Below are 23,073 nucleotides of genomic sequence, written 5' to 3'. Positions count from 1 at the left end.
CTCTCGTTTAGTAGTTGTTGGAAACGACGCTGCATTAGGCCTACAAATTGGGTATGGGGTGTAGAGAGATGGTGTGTTCCACTCCAAGGTGTTCTCCAGGTTGCCTTTCCTGAGCTTCGATCTTCCGGCTCTCGTTTAGTAGTTGTTGGAAACTACACTGCATTAGGCCTACAAATTGGGTATGGGGTGTAGAGAGATGGTGTTACACTCCAAGGTGTTCTCCAGGTTGCCTTTCCTGAACTTCTATCTTCAGGCGCTCATTAAATTGTGGTTAAATGGAACAACTGCATTTGGCGTACTAGTTGGTTTGGGGCCTACTATCGGTGTCTGCCACTCCTTGCTGTTCTCCTCCACTGAACAAAGCTGTGCCGCCTGTTTACTACGGTTGCCAATTTTGAACTGCATTTCGACTACTTACTGATTTGGGCCTACTCTCTGTGTCAGCCTCTCATTCCAGTTGTCCTCCACTGCAATGCCCCCTGGTTAGTCCTGTGTTACCAATTTTGAACTGCATTTAGCCAACTTTATTCTTTGGGCCTATATCTGTGTTTCCTCCTCATCCTGCCCATTGCCCAGCCAGTGATAGATGAGTCTGCTGGTACATTGACCCATAACGCAAAATTCCCCGTGCACGCTACACAGCAAGATTGTGACCCTGCTGAAAGTCAGGTTCCTCTTCCCGCATACCATACCACCTTACACGGGGACAAAGAGGAAGGTGCAGATGAAAGTGCAGGTTCCTTCATCAGGTGGGGGGAGGAATACTAGTTGGCGATGTCACTGGCACAGGGCCTCTCATAGTACGCAAAAGTGTTGCTGCCGGTGGGAGGCGCCCCCGCCGTGCAAACACACCGCTGTACTTTGAGGGGCCCTGTGCCAGTGCCAATGCCAACGAGTGGGCCCCCCCTGCTTGCTCAGGATCACAGCACTTGCAAAGTTGAAATACTTACCTCTCCCTGCTCCACTGCCGTGACGTGGTCCAGATTTACTGGGCCCACTAATTACTTGAACCAGCCCTACCCCCCACAACTTTAGCCAAATGACCCCCAATTTCAAATGCCTTCCAATTATTATAAGCTAAATTACGATTGACAAGCTTCTGTAACAAGAATGGATGTTTTTGCCATTTAAATGGGCAGTGTAGGTGTTTTCCTGGCCTCCACTCACTGCCGACTATGCTCCCCCATTGACTTGCATTGGGTTTCGTGTTTCGGGCGATACCCGACTTTTCGCCATAATCGGCCGATTCCACTCGACTCGACTTCTAAGATAGTCAGGTTTCGCGAAACACGACTCGACTCTAAAAAGGTCAAGGTCGCTCAACCCTAGTCACCACCAGTTCCAATGCCTTCCGTTCGGGCTTGCCTCAGCACCTCGTGGGTTTACAAAGCTGGTGTCAGAAATTGTCGCTTTCCTGAGAAACCAGGGGATCAAAATAGTCCCATATCTCGCCGATTTTTCTCCTGGTCGCAAGAACGCCAGAGATGGTCAGATCACAGGAACCGAACTGTATCAGTGATGGAGCAGTTAGGATGGATCATAAACTGGCAGAAATCCGACCTTACTCCGTAATGCTAAAATATCTTCCTGGGAGTATGTCTGGATTCAAGAAACAGGATGTCCCTGTTACCCGAGAACAAGCTGGAGGCAATCCAGTTCCGGCTCCTATTAGAATGCAGAGCATCAATAAGGACGGCCATGAGAGTACTAGGCCTGATGACTGCTTGAATACCGTGTATAAGATGGGCACAGTTCCATTCAAGACCTCTGCAAAGGTTAATCCTCTCCAAATGGGACCATCGTCAGTCTTCTCTGGACAGTACTTTAAGGCTGACGTATCCAGTACGAAGATCTCTCCTCTGGTGGAAACAACCAGAGAAGCTAAGAGTCGGGGTGTTGTGGTCTACCGATCCCTATGTAGTAGTAACTACAGATGCCAGCGCCTGGGGCTGGGGAGCCCATCTAAAAGGCAGGATCCTACAGGGGAGGTGCCCAGCAGATGTTGTTCACAGCTCCTCCAACTTCAAAGAGTTGTATGCTGTCTGGGAGGTGTTAAGAAGGAACTGACACACCCTCAAACATTGCCATATCAGGATACTGTCCAACAACGTTACAACTGTCTTTCCTGAAGCATCAGGGAGGCTCAAGACACCATCCGCTTCAAGAGCTGGCGGGAAGAATATTTTGTTGGGCAGAAAATTCGGTCCTATCCATTTCGGCAACTCACTTAGAAGTTTCTCAGAATGTCATAGCAGACTATCTGAGCAGGAGACGGGTGTTTGCAACAGAGTGGGAACTCAATCAGAAAATCTTCCAGGATCTATATCTTCGCTGGGGAACTCCCAGTATAGACCTATTTGCAAACAGGAGAAACTCAAAGGTCTCAAGATTCTTCTCGCTGAACCCTCGATCTCCCGGAAGGGATAGATGGTCTGAGCCAGGAAAGGATGGAACCCCTCTCGTACGCATTCCCACCTCTAGTACTGATTCCAGCTGTTATCAGAAAAATTAAAGCTGATCGAGCCCGAGTCATTTTGATTGTCCCATTTTGGCCGAGAAGGAGCTGGTTCTCTCTCCTAGTGGATCTGGCAATCCAGAGCCCAGTAGAAGAGCTTCCTCTCAGGGCAGATGTAATCCACCAGGGTCCGGTGTACCACCCGAACCCAGAGAATCTCCATCTCTCAGCATGGATCCTGAAAGGAACATCCTGAAGGCAAGAGGGCTATCGGCTCACGTGATGGCTACTATTAAATCCAGCAGGAAGCCAGTAACATCGGCAATTTATTTTAAAATCTGGAAACATTTCTGTCTGGAGGGTGGAAGGTCTGAGGTTACGGCAGGCACTCCCGACTTACCCAGAATTCTAGATTTCCTGCAGGCTGGGTTTGACAAAGGTCTCAAACCAAGCACCTTGAAAGTGCAGATCTCGACACTTAAGGTACCGTCACACTAAACGATATCGCTAGCGATCCGTGACGTTGCAGCGTCCTGGCTAGCGATATCTCTGTTTGACACACAGCAGCGATCAGAATCCTGCTGTGATATCGTTGGTCGCTGCAGAAAGTCCAGCACTTTATTTCGTCACTGGACTTCCTGCTGACATCGCTGAATCGGCGTGTGTGATGCCAATTCAGCGATGTCTTTGCTGGTAACCAGGGTAAACATCGGGTTATTAAGCGCAGGGCCGTGCTTAGTAACCCAATGTTTACCCTGGTTACCAGCGTAAAAGTAAAAAAAAAAAAAAACACTACATACTTACCTTCCGCTGTCTGTCCCTCGGCGCTCTGCTTCTCTGCCCTGTGTAAGCACAGCGGCCGGAAAGCAGAGCGGTGACAGCTCTCCAGCGACCAAACAGCGACCCGGATCGTTGTCGGTATCGCTGCAGCGTCGCTTAGTGTGACGGTACCTTTAGCTTTTTTTTTTTCTTTTCAACTATCCCCTAGCATCCCACCCGTGTATAGTTAGCTTTATCAGAGCCACCCAGAGGTTGGGCCCCACCATTAGACAATTGTCGCCGTCCTGGGACCTTAATCTGGTCCTCAAGTTCCTTTGTAAAAACATCTACGCCTTGGCCGATAATATGCCCATTCCAGTCCTCACTCGTAAAACAGCATTCTTAGTGGCGATTACCATGGCTAAAAGGGTGGGGGAAATTCAAGTCCTGTGCACTAGGGACCCGTACCTTCAGATTAGAGAAGATGGTCTAATCCTTAGATTGGATCCCTCTTTTATTCCAAAAATGGGAACGGTTAAAAATAGAAATCAGGAAGTTGTTACCGTCCTTTTGTAATAACCCGGCTAACGAAAAAGAAAAAGCTCTCCATTCTCTCGATGTCAGACAGGCACTTTGACTACCTGGCAGCCAGCAACTCATGGCGCATTGACCCAAATTTATTCATTTTATTTGGAGGAAAGCATAAGGGAAAGAAGGCCTCTATCGCACTTCAGTGATCTGAGGCTTACCAGTCAGAAGGGCTCCCTCCTCCAAAGGGTCTCCATGCACATTCTACTCGAGGGATGGCTACTTCCTGGGCTGAGAGGGCAGGCTCCTCTCTTGAGCAGATCTGTAAGGCGGCAACATGGGCTAACGCCAACACCTTTTGTAAACACTATAAGCTTGATGTTTTGTCTGGTCAACATACTGCATTTGGGAGAAAGGTTCTCCAAGCGGTAATCCCACCCTGATGAGGTGATTTGGTACTCTCCAGGGTGCTGTCAGGAGGGACGTCCTGGAAAATAGATATTAAGCTTACCGTTAATTATATTTCCAGGAGTCCATACTGACAGCACTGGTAGTTCCCTCCCTGGTAATATTTATATCATGTTGCAGTGTAACCCTGGCATATGGTGTATCACGTTTCTGGCATATGATGTAATATGTCTCTTGTCAGGAATGTCTTATATCATATGACATATGATGTAATATGTTCTATTTATGATTAGTGTTGAACGATACCTTCCGATATTTGAAAGTATCGGATTGTATCGGCCGATATCCGAAAAATATCAGATATCGCCGATACCGATATCCGATTACAACTCTTTCAGGCCCTGGGATCCATATTCATGTGTAAAATAAAGAATAAAGAATAAAAAAAAAAAATATTGATATACTCACCCTCGGACGCGCCCTGGTTGTAACCGCTGCAACCGCCATGCTTCCGTTCCTAATAATGAGCGCGTGAAGGACCTTCGATGATGTCGTGGCTTGCGATTGGTCGCGTGACTGCTCACGCAACCAATCACAAGCCGCGACGTTATCGAAGGTCCCTCACGCGCTCATTCTTGGGAACGGATGCATGGCGGTTGCAGCGGTTACAACCAGGGCGCGTCCGAGGGTGAGTATATCAATATTTTTTTTTTTTTTTTTATTCTTTATTTTACACATGAATCTTCATCCCGATACCAATTCCCGATATCAGAACTCTGTATCGGAATTCCGATACCGCAAATATCGGCCGATACCTGATACTTGCGGTATCTGAATGCTCAACACTATCATTAAATAAATCTTTTTTCTGCATTCCATGTGGAGGTTCTTGTTACAACACTGAGGATTGGGGGTGGGACATGACCTTTTAAACTCTCGTGTGTTTCCTGTCCCAGCAAGGGGAGGAGGACGTCCTCCAGGGTGCTGTCAGTATGGACTCCTGGAAACATAATTAACGGTAAGCTTAATACCTATTTTCTGTATTTATTCCTGTATTTTAAATGGCACATTTTGGGTCAGATTGGATGGCTTGCTGAGTGCAGCAATACTTATTAATGCATTTTCTTTGTCATCTTGTGTACTTGACATGTGGTACACAGTAACTATTCTATGGCCTCTTATTGGCTTGTATGTGAGCATTCATTGCTGATATTTATTGTCCAGATTTGGCTCTGATTTCAATTTAGATTTGAAAGCTATAATTTTTTTTTTTTCGAAGTCATCCTTGTCTCATGCATGAGGTTCTGTGGATATTGTTTTCTCTAGTCACCTTCCACGACGGCATATGGAGGTTGTGTCTTTGCCCTAATGGGGAACAGGAAACAGAGAGGTTTAAAAGGACCTCTCACCTCCCACCTGCCAGTGTCTTTCCTGTTCCCCATGGGACAGGGAGAGGTCTCCATCTGCTGTAGTGGCCGGCGACTGCGGTACCTTTTATGCAGGCTTTGCCTGTCAGAGCCGGGCAGCTGTGGTCGCGTTCCGCCTCCTCCTTTTGCTGCTCCCGTCGTCCTTCTTGCAGGTGCCTCGGGACCCCCTCCCGGCCTTCCCGCGCCCCCACGAGGGCAAAGCAGGCCTGGGATCCCTCACCGGGCTCCTCCATGAGCTGCCCAGCGTTCTCCCCCTCCATCGACTGCTCGCGTTCCGGATGTGACGTCGGCGGTCTCGCGCGTCACTTCCGGTCCTTCATACCTCTGGAAGCCGGTTCTTCCGGGATCGCCGGCCGGCGTGTCAGACTAATGGCGTCCCCTCACATGGATCCTGGAGGGGGAGGGGGAACTCTTGATTGCTGGAGGCAGGTGCAGGACAGCGTTCTTAAACCCTGCTGAACCACCACTGAGGTAAGGCTATTTCCCCAGTATGGATGGTTCCTTGTGCCCTGCGTCTGCGGAGCCCAGCGCTACCCCTGCTACAGTGAGTGTTTTGCAGAGATAGGATCCGGGAGGTAGTACCTATAGGGGGTTTAGTGTCCTCACTCCTCTCTCCCTTTTCATTTCAGGGAGAAAAGTCTGCCCCTAAAGCCGCTATTAAAAAGTGCCCAGTCTGTTCTACTAAATTCCCTCCTAACTGGGACAAAAAGCTCTGCCAGCCATGTACTGACAGGATTGTAAAAGCTTAAGCAACCATCTCTGCTGGATGAAATTCGCTCCTTAGTAAAACAGGAAGTGCAATCTTCGTTAGCAGCTCTTACTCCTCCACCTCCACCTACGCCTCCGCCACCACATTCCCCAGCTAAAAAGAGAAAAATTCAGGTGGTTGAATCGGACTCTGATTCAGACCTCTCCCATACTTCTTCTGTGGGCTGGGAAGATCGTGTATCACCTAAAGCTGAGGTCAGGAAATACCTCTTTTCCTCAGATTACATTGAGGATCTAGTATCTGCTGTCCGTAATACTATGGGCCTAGAAGAGGAATATGAACCACAGTCCGTACAGGATCAGATGTTTGGTGGGCTCAGATCGGAGAAGAGAGTGGGGTTCCTGGTGCATGCTAACATTGTTAGTATGATTGATCAGGAATGGGAACAGCCTGAGAAACGCCTCAGTACCCCTTCAGAAATGAAGCATAGATTTCCTCTAGAGGGCGAAACTATCAAATTGGACATTCCTAAAGTTGATGTGCAGGTGGCTAGAGTCGCCAAAAGAACAGCACTCCCTTTTGAGGATTCCTCACAATTAAAGGATCCTATGGACAGAAAGATTGAAAGCCTCCTAAAAAAGTCTTGGGAAACTTCTACGTCTATCCTTAAGGCCAATGTCGCTTCCACTTGTGTTGCCAGGGCCCTCTCCTGCTGGTTGGAGAAATTGGAGTCTCATATATCTCAGGGTACCCCAAGAGGTGAATTATTAGATTCACTTCCCATCCTGCATAGAGCCTCTGGGTTTCTGGCTGACGCTTCTCTAGAATCCGTTAGAGTGGCCGCCAGATCTCTCGTACTCTCCAACTCTGCTAGAAGAGCCCTCTGGCTTAAAATATGGAGCGGTGATATCACCTCAAAGGCCAAATTGTGTGCTATACCCTTTAAGGGAGATTGTTTTCGGTCCGGCCTTAGACGATATTCTTGACAAGGCTACTGACAAGAAAAAGGCACTCCCGGAGCAAAAACAACCGAGGAAACGGTTTTTTCGTGCCCCACAGTCTCAGCCCCCTCAAGCAAGAGGGAAAGGCAAAACCGGCAGGTGGAGTTACGCAAAGGGTAGAGGGAAAAATATTTTTGTCCCCCCGCAGCAGCAGCAACAGTCCCAACAGGACAAGCAATGACTCCGACCCGGTAGGGGGGAGACTCTCAAAATATGTGGGTCAGTGGGAAAATATCACCAGTTCCCACTGGGTCCTCAATGTCATCAAGGAGGGCCTATTGATCGAGTTAATCTCTTCCCCCCTCAGGGTCTAAAAGTTACTACCCTTCCGACCTCAAGAGATCACAATTTGTTGACATTGGGTCTCAGGGATCTTATGGAATCAAATGTGATCTCCCCAGTTCCACATCTGGAACAGGGAAAAGGACATTATTCCCGGCTATTCTTAGTACCCAAACCCTCAGGGGATGTACGAATTATTATAAACCTAAAAGGTCTAAACCAACTCGTGAAATATCGCAAGTTCAAGATGGAGTCTGTAAGATCTGCAATTCCTCTGATAGGACATCACTCCTTTATGGCAACCATCGACCTAAAGGACACATATTTTCACATTCCTATCCACCCGAGACACAGAAAATACCTCAGGTTTGCGATACACGGGAGTCATCGAGTGGAGCACTATCAGTTTGGAGTCCTTCCCTTCGGCATTTCCTCAGCACCAAGAGTATTCTCCAAGATCATGGCAGAGGCCGTGTCATTTATCCGGAGTCAAGGTGTCTGTATAGTGCCCTACCTGGACGATCTCCTGATAGTAGCCCCCACCGAGATGACCCTGATGTCCCATGTGTCAACCACTTTGGAGATATTGAAGTCTCTGGGTTGGATTCCAAACATGAAGAAATCTCAGCTTCAACCCTCAAAAAACAGAAAGTTCTTGGGTGTGGTTCTGGACTCAACAAAACAGATGTCCCAGACGATCACAGGCTACCATTAGTAGCAAAAGTCAGAAGATTCAAGGAGACGAGATTTCCTACTCTTCGAGAAGGAATGTCTCTTAGGCTCCATGACAGCCTGCATACAATCGGTGGCTTGGGCTCAAGCTCACTCGAGAATTCTCCAAACCCACATTCTAGACAGGTGGGATGGTCGACCTGGCACTCTAACAAAAAGGATTCACACACCCGGTCGAGTGAAAGCATCCTTAACATGGTGGATGAATTCCAGAAACCTCCTGAAGGGTGTGAGCTGGATTCAGCTTCCGCTAACCACGATCAAGACAGATGCCAGCAGGAGGGGCTGGGGAGCCATAATAAATCACGTTCCTTACCAAGGTCTTTGGAACCAGTCAATTAGCGAGAAATCGTCAAATTTCAGAGAGCTCAAAGCTGTGGAAGAGGCCCTGTTAGCAGCAAGCCGTCAGATTTCTGGTCAACATGTCCAGATCTATAAGGACAATATGACCACGGTGGCTCATATCAAAGCACCAGGGCAGTACAAAATTCCTCAGTTTGAAAAAGATCTCCGCTCAAATTTTTTATTGGGCCGAAAAACACTTACTGTCCCTGATGGCAATTCACCTAAAAGGGACTGCAAATATTCAAGCAGACTACCTGAGTCGCCAGGACATTCATCCTGGCGAATGGAGCCTGGATCTTCAAACGTTCAACATGCTAGTACAAAAGTGGGGTCTTCCAGAGGTCGACCTTTGCCTCTCACCAGAACGCAAAAGTCAAAACCTTTTTTTCCTTGAACCCAAGAGGCAATCCCAGAGGAGTGGATGCCCTAGTCCAAGATTTGCACTTCCAGCTTGCCTATGCATTTCTACCAATCCCAATCCTTGCAAAAGTTCTAAGGAAGATACAAATAGAAGGGACTCAGACTATCCTGAAAGCTCCTTTTTGGCCCAAAAGAAGTTGGTTCAACTTGATCATCCAACTACAAGTGGATGGACCGGTAATGTTACCTCTAAAAAACCATCTCCTCTCTCAGGGTCCTATTCTCCACGCAGACCCTCAGAACTGGAACTTAGCGGCGTGGTTACTGAAGCCCAAGTCTTGAAAGCAAAAGGACTATCGGACCCTGTCATAGCTACGCTCCAAAAATCGAGAAAGCCAGTAACCAACGCCATCTACAACAAAATCTGGAAAAAGTTTTCGTCGTTTTGTTTGCCTAACCTTCCAGACCCTCTCAAGCCCAATATACCCAACATTTTAGATTTTTTTACAAAAAGGCTTAGAAATGGGTCTTAGACCCAGTACTCTCAAGGTCCAGGTCTCGGCACTTAGCTCCTTTTTTGATCAAGATCTGGCAGGTCATCGCTGGATCAAAAGGTTCTAAACATCTGCAACTAGGATGAATCCTAGAAAACAGATCATAGTTCCCCCATGGGATCTTAATGTGGTGCTCCAAGGTCTTACAGGCCCGCCTTTTAACATAGTAACATAGTAACATAGTTCGTAAGGCCGAAAAAAGACATTTGTCCATCCAGTTCAGCCTATATTCCATCATAATAAATCCCCAGATCTACGTCCTTCTACAGAACCTAATAATTGTATGATACAATATTGTTCTGCTCCAGGAAGACATCCAGGCCTCTCTTGAACCCCTCGACTGAGTTCGCCATCACCACCTCCTCAGGCAAGCAATTCCAGATTCTCACTGCCCTAACAGTAAAGAATCCTCTTCTATGTTGGTGGAAAAACCTTCTCTCCTCCAGACGCAAAGAATGCCCCCTTGTGCCCGTCACCTTCCTTGGTATAAACAGATCCTCAGCGAGATATTTGTATTGTCCCCTTATATACTTATACATGGTTATTAGATCGCCCCTCAGTCGTCTTTTTTCTAGACTAAATAATCCTAATTTCGCTAATCTATCTGGGTATTGTAGTTCTCCATCTGGGTATTGTAGTTCTCCCATCCCCTTTATTAATTTTGTTGCCCTCCTTTGTACTCTCTCTAGTTCCATTATATCCTTCCTGAGCACCGGTGCCCAAAACTGGACACAGTACTCCATGTGCGGTCTAACTAGGGATTTGTACAGAGGCAGTATAATGCTCTCATCATGTGTATCCAGACCTCTTTTAATGCACCCCATGATCCTGTTTGCCTTGGCAGCTGCTGCCTGGCACTGGCTGCTCCAGGTAAGTTTATCATTAACTAGGATCCCCAAGTCCTTCTCCCTGTCAGATTTACCCAGTGGTTTCCCGTTCAGTGTGTAATGGTGATATTGATTCCCTCTTCCCATGTGTATAACCTTACATTTATCATTGTTAAACCTCATCTGCCACCTTTCAGCCCAAGTTTCCAACTTATCCAGATCCATCTGTAGCAGAATACGATCTTCTCTTGTATTAACTGTTTTACATAGTTTTGTATCATCTGCAAATATCGATATTTTACTGTGTAAACCTTCTACCAGATCATTAATGAATATGTTGAAGAGAACAGGTCCCAATACTGACCCCTGCGGTACTCCACTGGTCACAGCGACCCAGTTAGAGACTATACCATTTATAACCACCCTCTGCTTTCTATCACTAAGCCAGTTACTAACCCATTTACACACATTTTCCCCCAGACCAAGCATTCTCATTTTGTGTACCAACCTCTTGTGCGGCACGGTATCAAACGCTTTGGAAAAATCGAGATATACCACGTCCAATGACTCACCGTAGTCCAGTCTATAGCTTACCTCTTCATAAAAACTGATTAGATTGGTTTGACAGGAGCGATTTCTCATAAACCCATGCTGATATGGAGTTAAACAGTTATTCTCATTGAGATAATCCAGAATAACATCCCTCAGAAACCCTTCAAATATTTTACCAACAATAGAGGTTAGACTTACTGGCCTATAATTTCCAGGTTCACTTTTAGAGCCCTTTTTGAATATTGGCACCACATTTGCTATGCGCCAGTCCTGCGGAACAGACCCTGTCGCTATAGAGTCCCTAAAAATAAGAAATAATGGTTTATCTATTACATTACTTAGTTCTTAGTACTCGTGGGTGTATGCCATCCGGACCCGGAGATTTATCTATTTTAATCTTATTTAGCCGGTTTCGCACCTCTTCTTGGGTTAGATTGGTGACCCTTAATATAGGGTTTTCATTGTTTCTTGGGATTTCACCTAGCATTTCATTTTCCACCGTGAATACCGTAGAGAAGGTGTTTAATATGTTAGCTTTTTCCTCGTCATCTACAACCATTCTTTCCTCACTATTTTTTAACGGGCCTACATTTTCAGTTTTTATTCTTTTACTATTGATATAGTTGAAGAACAGTTTGGGATTAGTTTTACTCTCCTTAGCAATGTGCTTCTGTTTCCTTTTTGGCAGCTTTAATTAGTTTTTTAGATAAAGTATTTTTCTCCCTATAGTTTTTTAGAGCTTCAATGGTGCCATCCTGCTTTAGTAGTGCAAATGCTTTCTTTTTACTGTTAATTGCCTGTCTTACTTCTTCGTTTAGCCACATTGGGTTTTTCCTATTTCTAGTCCTTTTATTCCCACAAGGTATAAACCGCTTACACTGCCTATTTAGGATGTTCTTAAACATTTCCCATTTATTATCTGTATTCTCATTTCTGAGGATATTGTCCCAGTCTACCAGATTAAGGGCATCTCTAAGCTGTTCAAACTTTGCCTTCCTAAAGTTCAATGTTTTTGAACCTTTGTCCTCCTGCTCTCTTCAAAATCTTCCCTATAAAACTGTGTTTTTGGTAGCCATAACTTCGGCTAGAAGAGTGGGTGAACTACAAGCCTGATCTATAAGAGAGCCGTATCTTCTAGTGAGAGATGACTCAATAGTACTTCGTCTAGATCCTTCTTTTCTTCCGAAGGTAGTCTCTGACTTTCATCGTTCCCAAGAGATTGTTCTACCGACCTTTTGCCATAATCCTGCAAACTTGGAAGAAAGAAGATTTAACACTCTGGATGTCCGACGTATTCTGCTACAATACTTAGATCAGACCCGTGCTTTCAGAATCGATCATAACCTCTTTGTCCATCTCTCTGGGCAAAGTAAGGGGAAAAAAGTAGCTAAAAGTACCATTGCTACATGGATCAAAAAAAGCCATAACGGAAGCCTACCTTGCTCAAAACAAAATACCTCCAGTAGGGATCAAGGCCCATTCAACAAGATCTACGTCAGTCTCCTGGGCAGAAAGAGCAGGTGCATCCCCGGAGCAGATCTGCAGGGCAGCAACGTGGTCTTCACTCCATGCCTTCTCTAAACATTATAGATTAGATGTATTGTCCAATAAGGACTTAGTCTTCGGCCGTAAAGTTCTCCAGGCCGTTGTCCCTTCCTAGTGCCAAATTGGTTGGTATTCCTCCATATGCCGTCGTGGAAGGTGACTAGAGAAAATAGAATTATTCTTACCGTTAATTCGGTTTCTAGGAACCTTCCATGACTGCACTAATTTCCCACCCGATACATATTCATGGACTAGTTCTGGGATTCAGAAGGTAAACCGGTGCTATGGTTTCAGTTGTAAGTCACTGGAAGGTGGGAGGTCCTTTTAAACCTCTGTGTTTCCTGTTCCCCATTAGTGCAAAGAGACAACCTCCATATGCCGTCGTGGAAGGTTCCTAGAAACCGAATTAACGGTAAGAATAATTCTATTTTTCACTTCATGTGATGTAGCTCATTTACCTGTAGAGCTTGAGCAAGGGTCTCTGCTGCGAGTTTGGTACTTGACGCCTCCATAAACACTTATCCTGCTGATTTTATTAATAGGTTTGACTGAGTCTAATGTGTATGGAGGCTGAATTATTAGAGAAAAAATGAGGTGTTGCACACCTGATTATGGACTGCTTATCCTTTGTTCTGTAAAGGTACCGTCACACTCAGCAACTTTACAACAAGAACGACAACAATCCGTGACGTTGCAGCGTCCAGGATAGCGATCTCGTTGTGTTTTTTGACACGCAGCAGCGATCTGGATCCCGCTGTGTCATCGCTGGTCAGAGCTAGAAGTCCAGAACTTTATTTGGTCGGCGTGTATCGTCCTGTTTGACATCAAAAGCAATGATGCCAGCAATGTTTTACATGGAGCTAACAACCAGCGAGAACGATAAGTGAGTCGTCGTTGCGTCACTGGATCGCTCCTGCATCGTTCTGGAGTTCCTGTGTTTGACGTCTCTACAGCGACCTAAACAGCGACACTCCAGCGATCGGCTCGGTGTCTATATCACTGCAGCGTCGCTCAGTGTGACGGTACCTTAAGTAGCAGAAATGTCTGAGGGCTTTTGCCAGACCACAGGACCACTCACCAGAGCAAGTGTTCCTGGTACAGAAGAGTCAGATGATGTGTTTGCAAGGCAAAGATTTTTTTTTTTTTTACTTGTTTAACCAACAACTATCAGTGTATGGGGACCTTTAGGCTGTGTGCACACATTCTGTTTTGTCGCGATTAAAAACGCTATAAAACCACAAAAAAGCATACAATATGCATCCCATAATTTAGAATGAATTCCGCATGTTTTGTGCACATGATGCGGTTTTTTTCCATGAAAAAAACGCATCGTGGTAAAAGCAACATGTTCATTAATTTGGCGGGTTGTTTTTGTGGATTTCCCACTATAAAATGCATTGGGAAATGTCCAGAAATGCACCAAAAAACGCGCAAAAAATGCTTGCAGATTTCCTGCAGAAAATTTCAGGTTTTTCTCAGGAATTTTCTGCAAGAAATCCTGAATGTGTGCACATAGCCTTAACAGATTTATAGCATGTGCTTCCGATATCAAAGTAGGTGCCTTATGTATCAGAGCGAATAATATTTACACTTATGTGCATTTTCTAGTGACATTGGAAAAATTTTGTGAAAATACAGTTATAGACAACATTTTTCTAAATTTGGTTAGACATTACAACAATGAATTTTAAACAAAACAATTCAGATGCAGTTGAAGATCAGACTTTCAGCTTTCATTTGAGGGTATCCACATTAAAATTGGATGAAGGGTTTAGGAGTTTCAGCTCCTTAACATGTGCCATCCTGTCTTTAAAGGGACCAAAAGTAATTGGACTCAAGGCTTTCATGGACAGGTGTGGGTAATCCCTTCATTATGTCAATCTCAATTAAACGGATGAAAGGCCTGGAGTTGATTTGAGGTGTGGTGCTTGCATTTGGAAGGTTTTGCTGTGAAGTAAACATGCGGTCAAAGGAGCTCTCCATGCAGGTGAAACAAGCCATCCTTAAGCTGCGAAAACAGAAAAAACCCATCTGAGAAATTGCTACAATATTAGGAGTGGCAATATCTACAGTTTGGTACATACTGAGGAAGAAAAGCACTGGTGAACTCATCAATGCAAAAAGACCTGGGTGCCCACGGAAGACAACAGTGGTGGATGATCGCAGAATAATATCCATGGTGAAGAGAAACCCCTTCACAACAGCCAACCAAGTGAACAATACTCTCTCCAGGAGGTCGGCGTATCAATATCCAAATCTACCATAAAGAGAAGACTGCATGAAAGTAAATACAGAGGGTTCACTGCACAGTGCAAGCCACTCAAAAGCATCAAAAATAAAAAGGCTAGACTGGACTTTGCTAAAAAACATCTAAAAAAGCCAGCATAGTTAAGTTCATTCTTTGGACAAATGGAACCAAGATCAACCTCTACCAGAATGATGGAAAGAGAAAAGTATGGCAAAGGCGTGGTACAGCTCATGATCCAAAGCATACCACATCATCTGTAAAACACGGCGGAGGCAGTGTGATGGCTTGGGCATGCATGGCTGCCAGTGGCACTGGGTCACTATTGTTTGTTGATGATGTGACACAGGACAGAAGCAGCCGAATGAATTCTGAGGTATACAGAGCCATACTGTGTGCTCAGATCCAGCCAAATGCAGCAAAACTGATTGGTCGTCATTTCATACTACAGATTGACAATGACCCAAAACATAAAGCCAAAACAACCCAGGAGTTTATTAAAGCAAAGAAGTGGAATATTCTTGAATGGCCAAGTCAGTCACCTGATCTCAACCCAATTGAGCATGCATTTCACTTGTTAAAGACTAAACTTCAGACAAAGGCCCACAAACAAACAGCAATGGAAAACCACCGCAGTGAAGGCCTGGCAGAGCATCAAAAAGGAGGAAACGCAGCATCTGTTGATGTCCCTGAGTTCAAGACTTCAGGAAGTCATTGCCTACAAAGGGTTTTCAACCAAGCACTAAAAATTAATGTTTTATTTAGTTATTGAATCTGTCCAATTACCTTTTTGTCCCTTTTTAAAAACAGTGTGGCACATGTTAAGGAGCTGAAACTCCTAAACCCTTCATCCAATTTTAATGTGGATACCCTCAAATGAAAGCTGAAAGCCTGAACTTCAACTGCATCTGAATTGCTTTGCTTAAAATTCATTGTGGTAATGTCTATAACCAAAAATAGAAAAATGTTGTCTCTGTCCAATTATATGGACCTAACTGTATATCTCTAACGAAGGCAAGTATCTCATTTGTCATAATTATGACTTGGTTCTCATTCAGATGGATGTGATTTTTCATGTCTTAAAAACTTGTCCTAGTGTCAGTGTTTATCTAATCTTATCTTATGAAGATGGACTGTAATGTGTAAGGCTGGGGTCACATTGCGTTTTGGTCAGAGCGCTAACGGACAGCGTTGCACGGCGAAATTAACGCCATGCAACGCGTCCGTTAGCACTCCCATTGCCCGCAATGTACCAGTGCATTGCTAGCGCGTGTCATTTTCGGCACGCGCTAGCGACGCGCCGGTCTTTTGTAGCGCGCCTCGGACGCTGCTTGCAGCGTCCACGGCGCGCCCGAGGTCCGTTCCCCGCTCTCGCAGATCGGGGATCTGCGAGAGCGGGGACGTTAACGCGACCCCGAAACGCGACCCTTTAAAAACATTGCGTTAGCGCAATCCGCTAGCGCTAAACGGATTGCACTAACGCAATGTGACCCTAGCCTTAGTCTTCCTTCTGTAAAAAACACTGAGCACACATTTGAAACACTAATGTCTGAACAAGAATTTATCCTGTTTTTTTTTTTTTTATTTATTTATTTTTTTTGAACGCTTATCAATTATCCCCCAAACCCCTTTCCATCGTTGGGCGTAATAGTACGCCCACTTCGGAATTCCTCCCTTTGATGTGGGCTCCCACACTAAGCCCACATCTTTCCCAACACATGTCGGTTGTTTTGGAATCCTGATCAACCTGCTAACTAGTTAAACTTAACTTGTACTTTCCGGAAGCGTGCCAGAAATCCCGCCCATCGGTGACACCCCACTTCCCCCCCCCCCCCCCCCCCGGCAATTAATCGTGGGTCACTGATGGGTCGGCATGACAACCAGAGGTCTCCTGTAGACCTCTATGGTTGTCATAGCCGAATTGCTATGAGCACTTCCTGGTGGTCAGGGCTCATAGCAAGTGAACATTTCCGCTCTCACGCAGGCGATCTGATCATTACCTGTATGTAGCAGAGCTGATCAAAGTACTGCAACTTTTAGTCTTTCATGGAGACTATTGAAACATGCAAAGTAAAAACTTGTACAAATTAAAAAATAGAAGTTCAAATCACCCCCCCCCCCTCCATTCAAAATAAAACCATTAAAAAAAATCAAACATACATAGTTGGTATTGTCATGTTCAGAATCTCTTTAAAAAAAAAAGTTTTTTGTTTTCGACCCAATTTGTGTATATTCAATATTCTGATCATTGCATTTTTTTTCTATATATATATATATATATATATATATATATATATATTTATTAGAACCTATATGTTTGGTTTCTATGAACTTATAATGACATGGAAAATTATAATCGCAGGTCCATTTTACCATTTGGTGAACATGGTGTTTAACCCCTTAATCCCATATGACTTACTATCCCATCGAGGTGAATTAAGACTTAATTCCCAGTGATGGGATAATACGTCATATGCAATCGGCCGTGCTCACGGGGGGAGCGCGGCCAATGGTGGCCGGGTGTCAGCTGACTATCGCAGCTGATATCCGGCACTGTGCCAGGAGCAGTCACGGACCACCCCCGGCACATTAACCCCCAACACACTGCGATCAAAAATGATTGCAGCGTTCCGGGAGGGGGCTCCCTGCAGGCTTCCCTGAGACCCTCAGTACAAGGCGATGTGCTCCAAAATGGCCACGAGGCTACATCCGGGTCCTGCAGGGAGGTGGCTGTAAGCCTGGAGCAGTGCACGTCAGACCGCTGATCTGACAGTGCTCTGCAAAGCGCCAGATCAGTGACCTGTCACTATAATGTGAAGTCCCTCTGGGACAATGTGATAATGTGTAAAAAAAATTTGTTCCCATAAATACATTTCTTTATCTAAATAAAAACAATAAAAGTACACATTTAGTATCGCTCCGTAACGACCTGACCTATAAATCTGTCCCACTAGTTAACCCCTTCAGTGAACACAGTAAAAAAAATAAAACTAGGCAAACACTTTATCATACGCCGAACAAAAAGTGAAATAACACACGATCAAAAAGACTGATATAAATAACCATGGTACTGCTGAAAACGTCATCTTGTCCCCCCAAAAACGAGCCACTATACAGCATCAGTGAAAAAATAGTTAGTCCTCAGAATAAAGCGATGCAAAAATATTTTTTTCTATAAAAGTTTTTATCATATACAAGCAACAAAACATAAAATAAATTAGATAAATGAGGTATCTCTGTAATCGTAATGACCCAAAGAATAAAACTGCTTTTATCAATTTTACCAAACATGGAATGGTATAAACTACACACACACACACACACACACACACACACACACACACACACACACACACACACACACACACACACTTCATATGAATGGCTGGTTTTTGGTCATTCTGTCTCACAAAAATCGGAATAAAATAACGTGATCAAAAAATGTCACGTGCCCGAAAATGATACCAATAAAAACATCAGCTCGTCTCGCAAAAAAACAAGACCTCACATGACTCTGTGGACCAAAATGAGGAAAAATTATAGCTCTCAAAATGTAGAGACGCACAAAAAAAATAATTTCTGCAATAAAAAGTCTTTGTGTGACAGCTGCCAATCATAAAAATCCGCTGAAAACCCGCTGTAAAAGTAAATCAAACCATCCTTTTATCACCCCCTTAGTTAGGGAAAAATAATAAAATTAAAAACATGTATTTCCAATTTCCGGTTGGGGTTAGGGTTGTGGCTAAAGTTAGGGTTGGGGGTGTGTTGAAGTTAGGGGTGTGTTTGGGTTAGGGTTTTGGTTACAGTTGGGGTTTTCCACTGTTTAGGCACATCAGGGCTCTCCAAACACGTCATGGCGTCTGATCTCAATTCCAGCCAATTCTGCATTGAAAAAGTAAAACAGTGCTCCTTCCCTTCCGAGCTCTCCCGTGTGCCCAAACAGGGGTTTACCCCAACATATGGGGTATCAGCGTACTCAGGACAAATTGAACAACTTTTGGGGTCCAATCTCTCGTTATCCTTGGGAAAATAAAAATTTGTGGGGCTAAAAAAAACCATTTTTGGGAAAAAATTATAATTTTTTTTAAATCTTTTTTTTTTTCACTGCTCTGCATTATAAGCTGTAGTAACACTTGGGGGTTCAAAGTTCTCACAACACATCTAGATAAGTTCCTTGGGGGGTCTAGGTTCCAATATGGGGTCACTTGTGGGGGGGGGTTTCTGCTGTTTAGGTACATCAGGGGCTCTGCAAATGCAACGTGACACCTGCAGACCAATCCATTTAAGTCTGCATTCCAAATGGCGCTCTTTCTCTTCTGAGCTCTGCCATGTGCCCAAACAGTGGTTCTCCCCTCTCCACATATGGGATATCCGCATACTCAGGAGAAATTGGACCCCAAAAGTTGTTGTCCAATTTGTCTTGTTACCCTTGGGTAAGTACTAAACTTGTGGAGAAACTATTTTTTTTTTTTTTCTTTTTCATGGCTCTGCATTATAAACTGTAGTGAAACACTTGGGGGTTCATAGCGCTCACCACACATCGAGATGAGTTCCTTAGGCCTGTCCCACACGTCCAGATAATTCCGGTACCAGAAAAATCGGTACCGGAGTTGTCAGTATGTCCGTGAGCTCACGTAGGCCATCCGTGTGGCACACGTATGCCGACTGGGTACCACACGGAGCGTGCTGGAGACAGCGCTAGAGATAAGCGCTGTCCCCTGCATCTGGTGCTGAAGCCGCCATTCATATCTTCTCTCCAGCAGCGTTCGCTGGAGAGAAGATATGAAAAATCCATTATTTTTTTTCGTGTTTTTAAAATAAAGATCCCTGTCCCCACCCCCCTCCCACCCCCTGTGCACCCGCTGTTAATAAAATACTCACCCGGCTCCCTCGCAGCGTCCTCTCTGCATCTCACCTTCTCCTGTATGAGCGGTCACGCTTTTGCCGCCCATTACAGTCATGAATATGCGGCTCCACCTCCCATAGGATGACTGTAATGGGTGGCACCATGTGAGTGCTCATGCAGGAGAGGGTGCGGAGAGGACGCTGCGATGGAGCCGGGTGAGTATTTTATTAACAGCGGGCGGGCGCACAGGGGGTGGGAGGGGGTTGGGGACAGGGATCTTTATTTTAAACATGAAAAAAAAAATATTCATATCTTCTCTCCAGCGAACGCTGCTGGAGAGAAGATATGAATGGCGGCTTCAGCACCACATGGGGGAGACGGCGCTTACTGTAGCGCTGTCTCCTGCACGGCACACGGACTGCACACGGACAGCATCCGTGTGCGGTACGTGTTTTACACAGACCCATTGACTTTAATGGGTCCGGGTAATCCGTGCGCTCCCACAAACACTGACATGTCTCCGTGTTTTGCACACGGACACACGGTCCGTGAAAACACGCTGACATGTGCAGAGACACATTGATTTCAATGTGTCTACTTGAGTCAGTGTCTCCGGTACGTGAGGTGACAGTTTCCTCACTTACCAGAGCCACTGACGTGTGAAACCGGCCTTAGGGGGTATACTTTCCAAAATGGTGTCACTTGTTGGGGGTTTCAATGTTTAGGCACATCAGGGGCTTTCCAAACCCAACATGGCGTCCAATCTCAATTCCAGTCAATTTTGCATTGAAAAGTCAAATTGCGCTCCTTCCCTTCCGAGCTCTGCCATGTGCCCAAACGGTGGCTTCCCCCCACATATGGGGTATCATTGTACAATTTGTCTTGAGTACGCCAACTTTTGGGGTTCTTTTTTTTTTTTTTTTTTTTTTCCCCTGTTACCCTTGGTAAAATAATTCAGCTCCAAGTTGTTTCAAATTTTTTTTTTTTTTGTGAAAAAGTTAATGTTCGTTGTTTTTTTAAACATTCCAAAAATTCCTGTGAAACACTTGAAGGGTTAATAAACTTCTTGAATGTGGTTTTGAGTACCTTGAGATGTGCAGTTTTTAGAAGTGTCAAACTTGGTTATTTTCCATCATATAGACCCCACAAAATGACTTCAAATGTGATGTGGTCCCCTATAAAAGTGTTGTAAAAAATGAGAAATTGCTGGTCAACTTTTAACCCTTTATAACTCCCTAACACAGAGAAATGTTGGTTCCAAAATTGTGCTGATGTAAAGTAGACATGTGGGAAATGTTACTTATGTATTTTTGTGTGACATATCTGTGATTTAAGGGCATAAAAATTTAAAGTTGGAAAACTGCAAAATTTTCAAATTTTTCACTAAATTTCTATTTTTTTCACAAATAAATGCAGGTAATATCAGAAATTTTACCACCATCATGAAGCCCAATGTCACGAGAAAACAATGTCAGAATCACTGGGATCCATTGAAGCGTTCCAGAGTTATAACCTCATTAACCCTGCTGTTCTGTTCGGTCTGGGGAGACCTATTTTGAACTTTGGTATTTTTTGGGGTGTTCAAGATGCGGTTCTGAAACTTGTGGTTGATTGACTTAAATGAGGATGGGTCGGTCGGCCACGGGTTTCAGAGCCGCATCTTGAATATTTTAAAGAATATTGAAGTTCAAAGTCGGTCATTTTTGACCAACAGAACAGCAGGGTTAAGGGACAGTGGTCAGAATTGTAAAAAATTGGCCTGGTTATTAACGTGCAAACCACCCTTGGGGCTTAAGGGGTTTAAAAAAAAAAAAAAAACCTGTGGAATTGGAGTATTTTTGCAATTTCACCACACTTGGAATTTTTTTCCCCCCATTTTCCAGTACTTATGTTAAAGCCAATGAAGTTTTTCAAAAGTACAACTTGTCCCGCAAAAAAACAAGTCCTCATATAACCATTTTGACCAAAAAATAAAGTTATGGCTCTGGGAAGAAGGGTTGCAAAACAAATGAAAATACCTCTGGTTAAGGGGTTAATATATTGCAGTAAAAATTTTTATGGCACTGTATCTAAGATCTATGTAGAAACAGGAAGTCTCTTCTCTGCATGAGTCATCCCTAGAACTACAATACTATGACTGGAAAATCCCTAGTGGTCGGGGGGAGAGGAGTGGAGCAGCTGGGTCAGGAGTTGAAGAGGGAGGGCTCATGCAGGGAGAAGACTTCCGGTTTCTTCACTTAGAAGGATTCAGCTAGTCAGTTTTTAATCATGCGATGTCATAGACCTACTGGAAAAATAGAATTAACTGGGTGGAAAATGAGCAAGTGTAAGTACAGTGCCTTAATACATGATTGCAATATATGACGATGATCAGAAAAAAACTTTGGGAGTGCGTCTTTAACATGCATGGTGCGTGTAAAATATACATAAAAATTGAAACAAATGACCTTAACCCCTTCACGACATGCGCCGTACTAGTACTGCGCATGCCGTGAATCCCCCTTTGATGTGGGCTCCAGCGGTGAGCCCACATCAAAGTCGCGACATGTCAGCTGTTTTGTACAGCTGACATGTGCGCGCAATAGCGGCGGGTGAAATCGCTATTCACCCGCCGCTATTAACCTGTTAAATGCCGCTGTCAAACACAGACAGCGGCATTTAACTACCGCATCCGGCCGGGCGGCAGGATATGACGTCATCGCCGACCCCCGTCACATGATCGGGGGTCGGCGATGCATCAGGAAGGTAACCATAGAGGTCCTTGAGACCTCTATGGTTACTGATGCAGGTCTGCTGTGAGCTCCCCCCTGTGGTCGGCGCTCACAGCACACCTGCATTTCTGCTACATAGCAGCGATCTGATGATCGCTGCTATGTAGCAGAGCCGATCAGGCTATGCCAGCTTCTAGCCTCCCATGGAGGCTATTGAAGCATGGCACAAGTAAAAACAAAATGTTTTTAAAAATGTGAAAAAAATATAAAAGTTTAAATCACCCCCCTTTCGCCCCATCCTAAATAAAACAATAAAAAAAAACCAAACCTACACGTATTTGGTATCGCCGTGTTCAGAATCGCCCGATCTATCAATTAAAAAAAAGCATTAACCTAATCGCTAAACGGCGTAGCGAGAAAAAAATCCGAAACGCCAGAATTACGTTTTTTTGGTCGCCGCGACATTGCATTAAAATGCAATAACGGGCGATCAAAAGAACGTATCTGCGCAAAAATGGTATCTTTAAAAACATCAGCTCGGCACGCAAAAAATAAGCCCTCACCTGACCCCAGATCACGAAAAATGGAGACGCTACGGGTATCGGAAAATGGCACTTTATTCATTTATTTTTTTTAGCAAAGTTTGGAATTTTTTTTTCACCACTTAGATAAAAAATAACGTAGTCATGTTAGGTGTCTATGAACTCGTAATGACCTAGAGAATCATAATGGCAGGTCAGTTTTAGCATTTAGTGAAGCTAGCAAAAAAGCCAAACAAAAAACAAGT

At 44.5% G+C, this 23,073-nt stretch overlaps 1 protein-coding gene across 2 annotated transcripts in view; it reads left to right on the top strand.

The window, feature by feature from the left end:
- LOC138638294 (arylacetamide deacetylase-like) overlaps positions 1-23,073 on the top strand; it is a 168,904-nt gene that overhangs the window by 106,968 nt on the left and 38,863 nt on the right. The window contains exon 2 of one of the 2 annotated variants that reach the window (XM_069727496.1): positions 12,840-12,896. The exons of the other annotated variant lie outside the window; for it this stretch is intronic. Within the exon in view, the coding sequence (XP_069583597.1) occupies positions 12,840-12,896 (57 nt within the window). The remainder of the gene's footprint in view (positions 1-12,839; positions 12,897-23,073) is intronic. 2 annotated transcript variants of the gene reach the window in all.

The sequence above is a fragment of the Ranitomeya imitator genome, chromosome 5 (assembly GCF_032444005.1).
Source record: "Ranitomeya imitator isolate aRanImi1 chromosome 5, aRanImi1.pri, whole genome shotgun sequence".
Lineage (NCBI taxonomy): Eukaryota > Metazoa > Chordata > Amphibia > Anura > Dendrobatidae > Ranitomeya > Ranitomeya imitator.
This window is presented reverse-complemented; position numbering and strand designations above follow the sequence as displayed.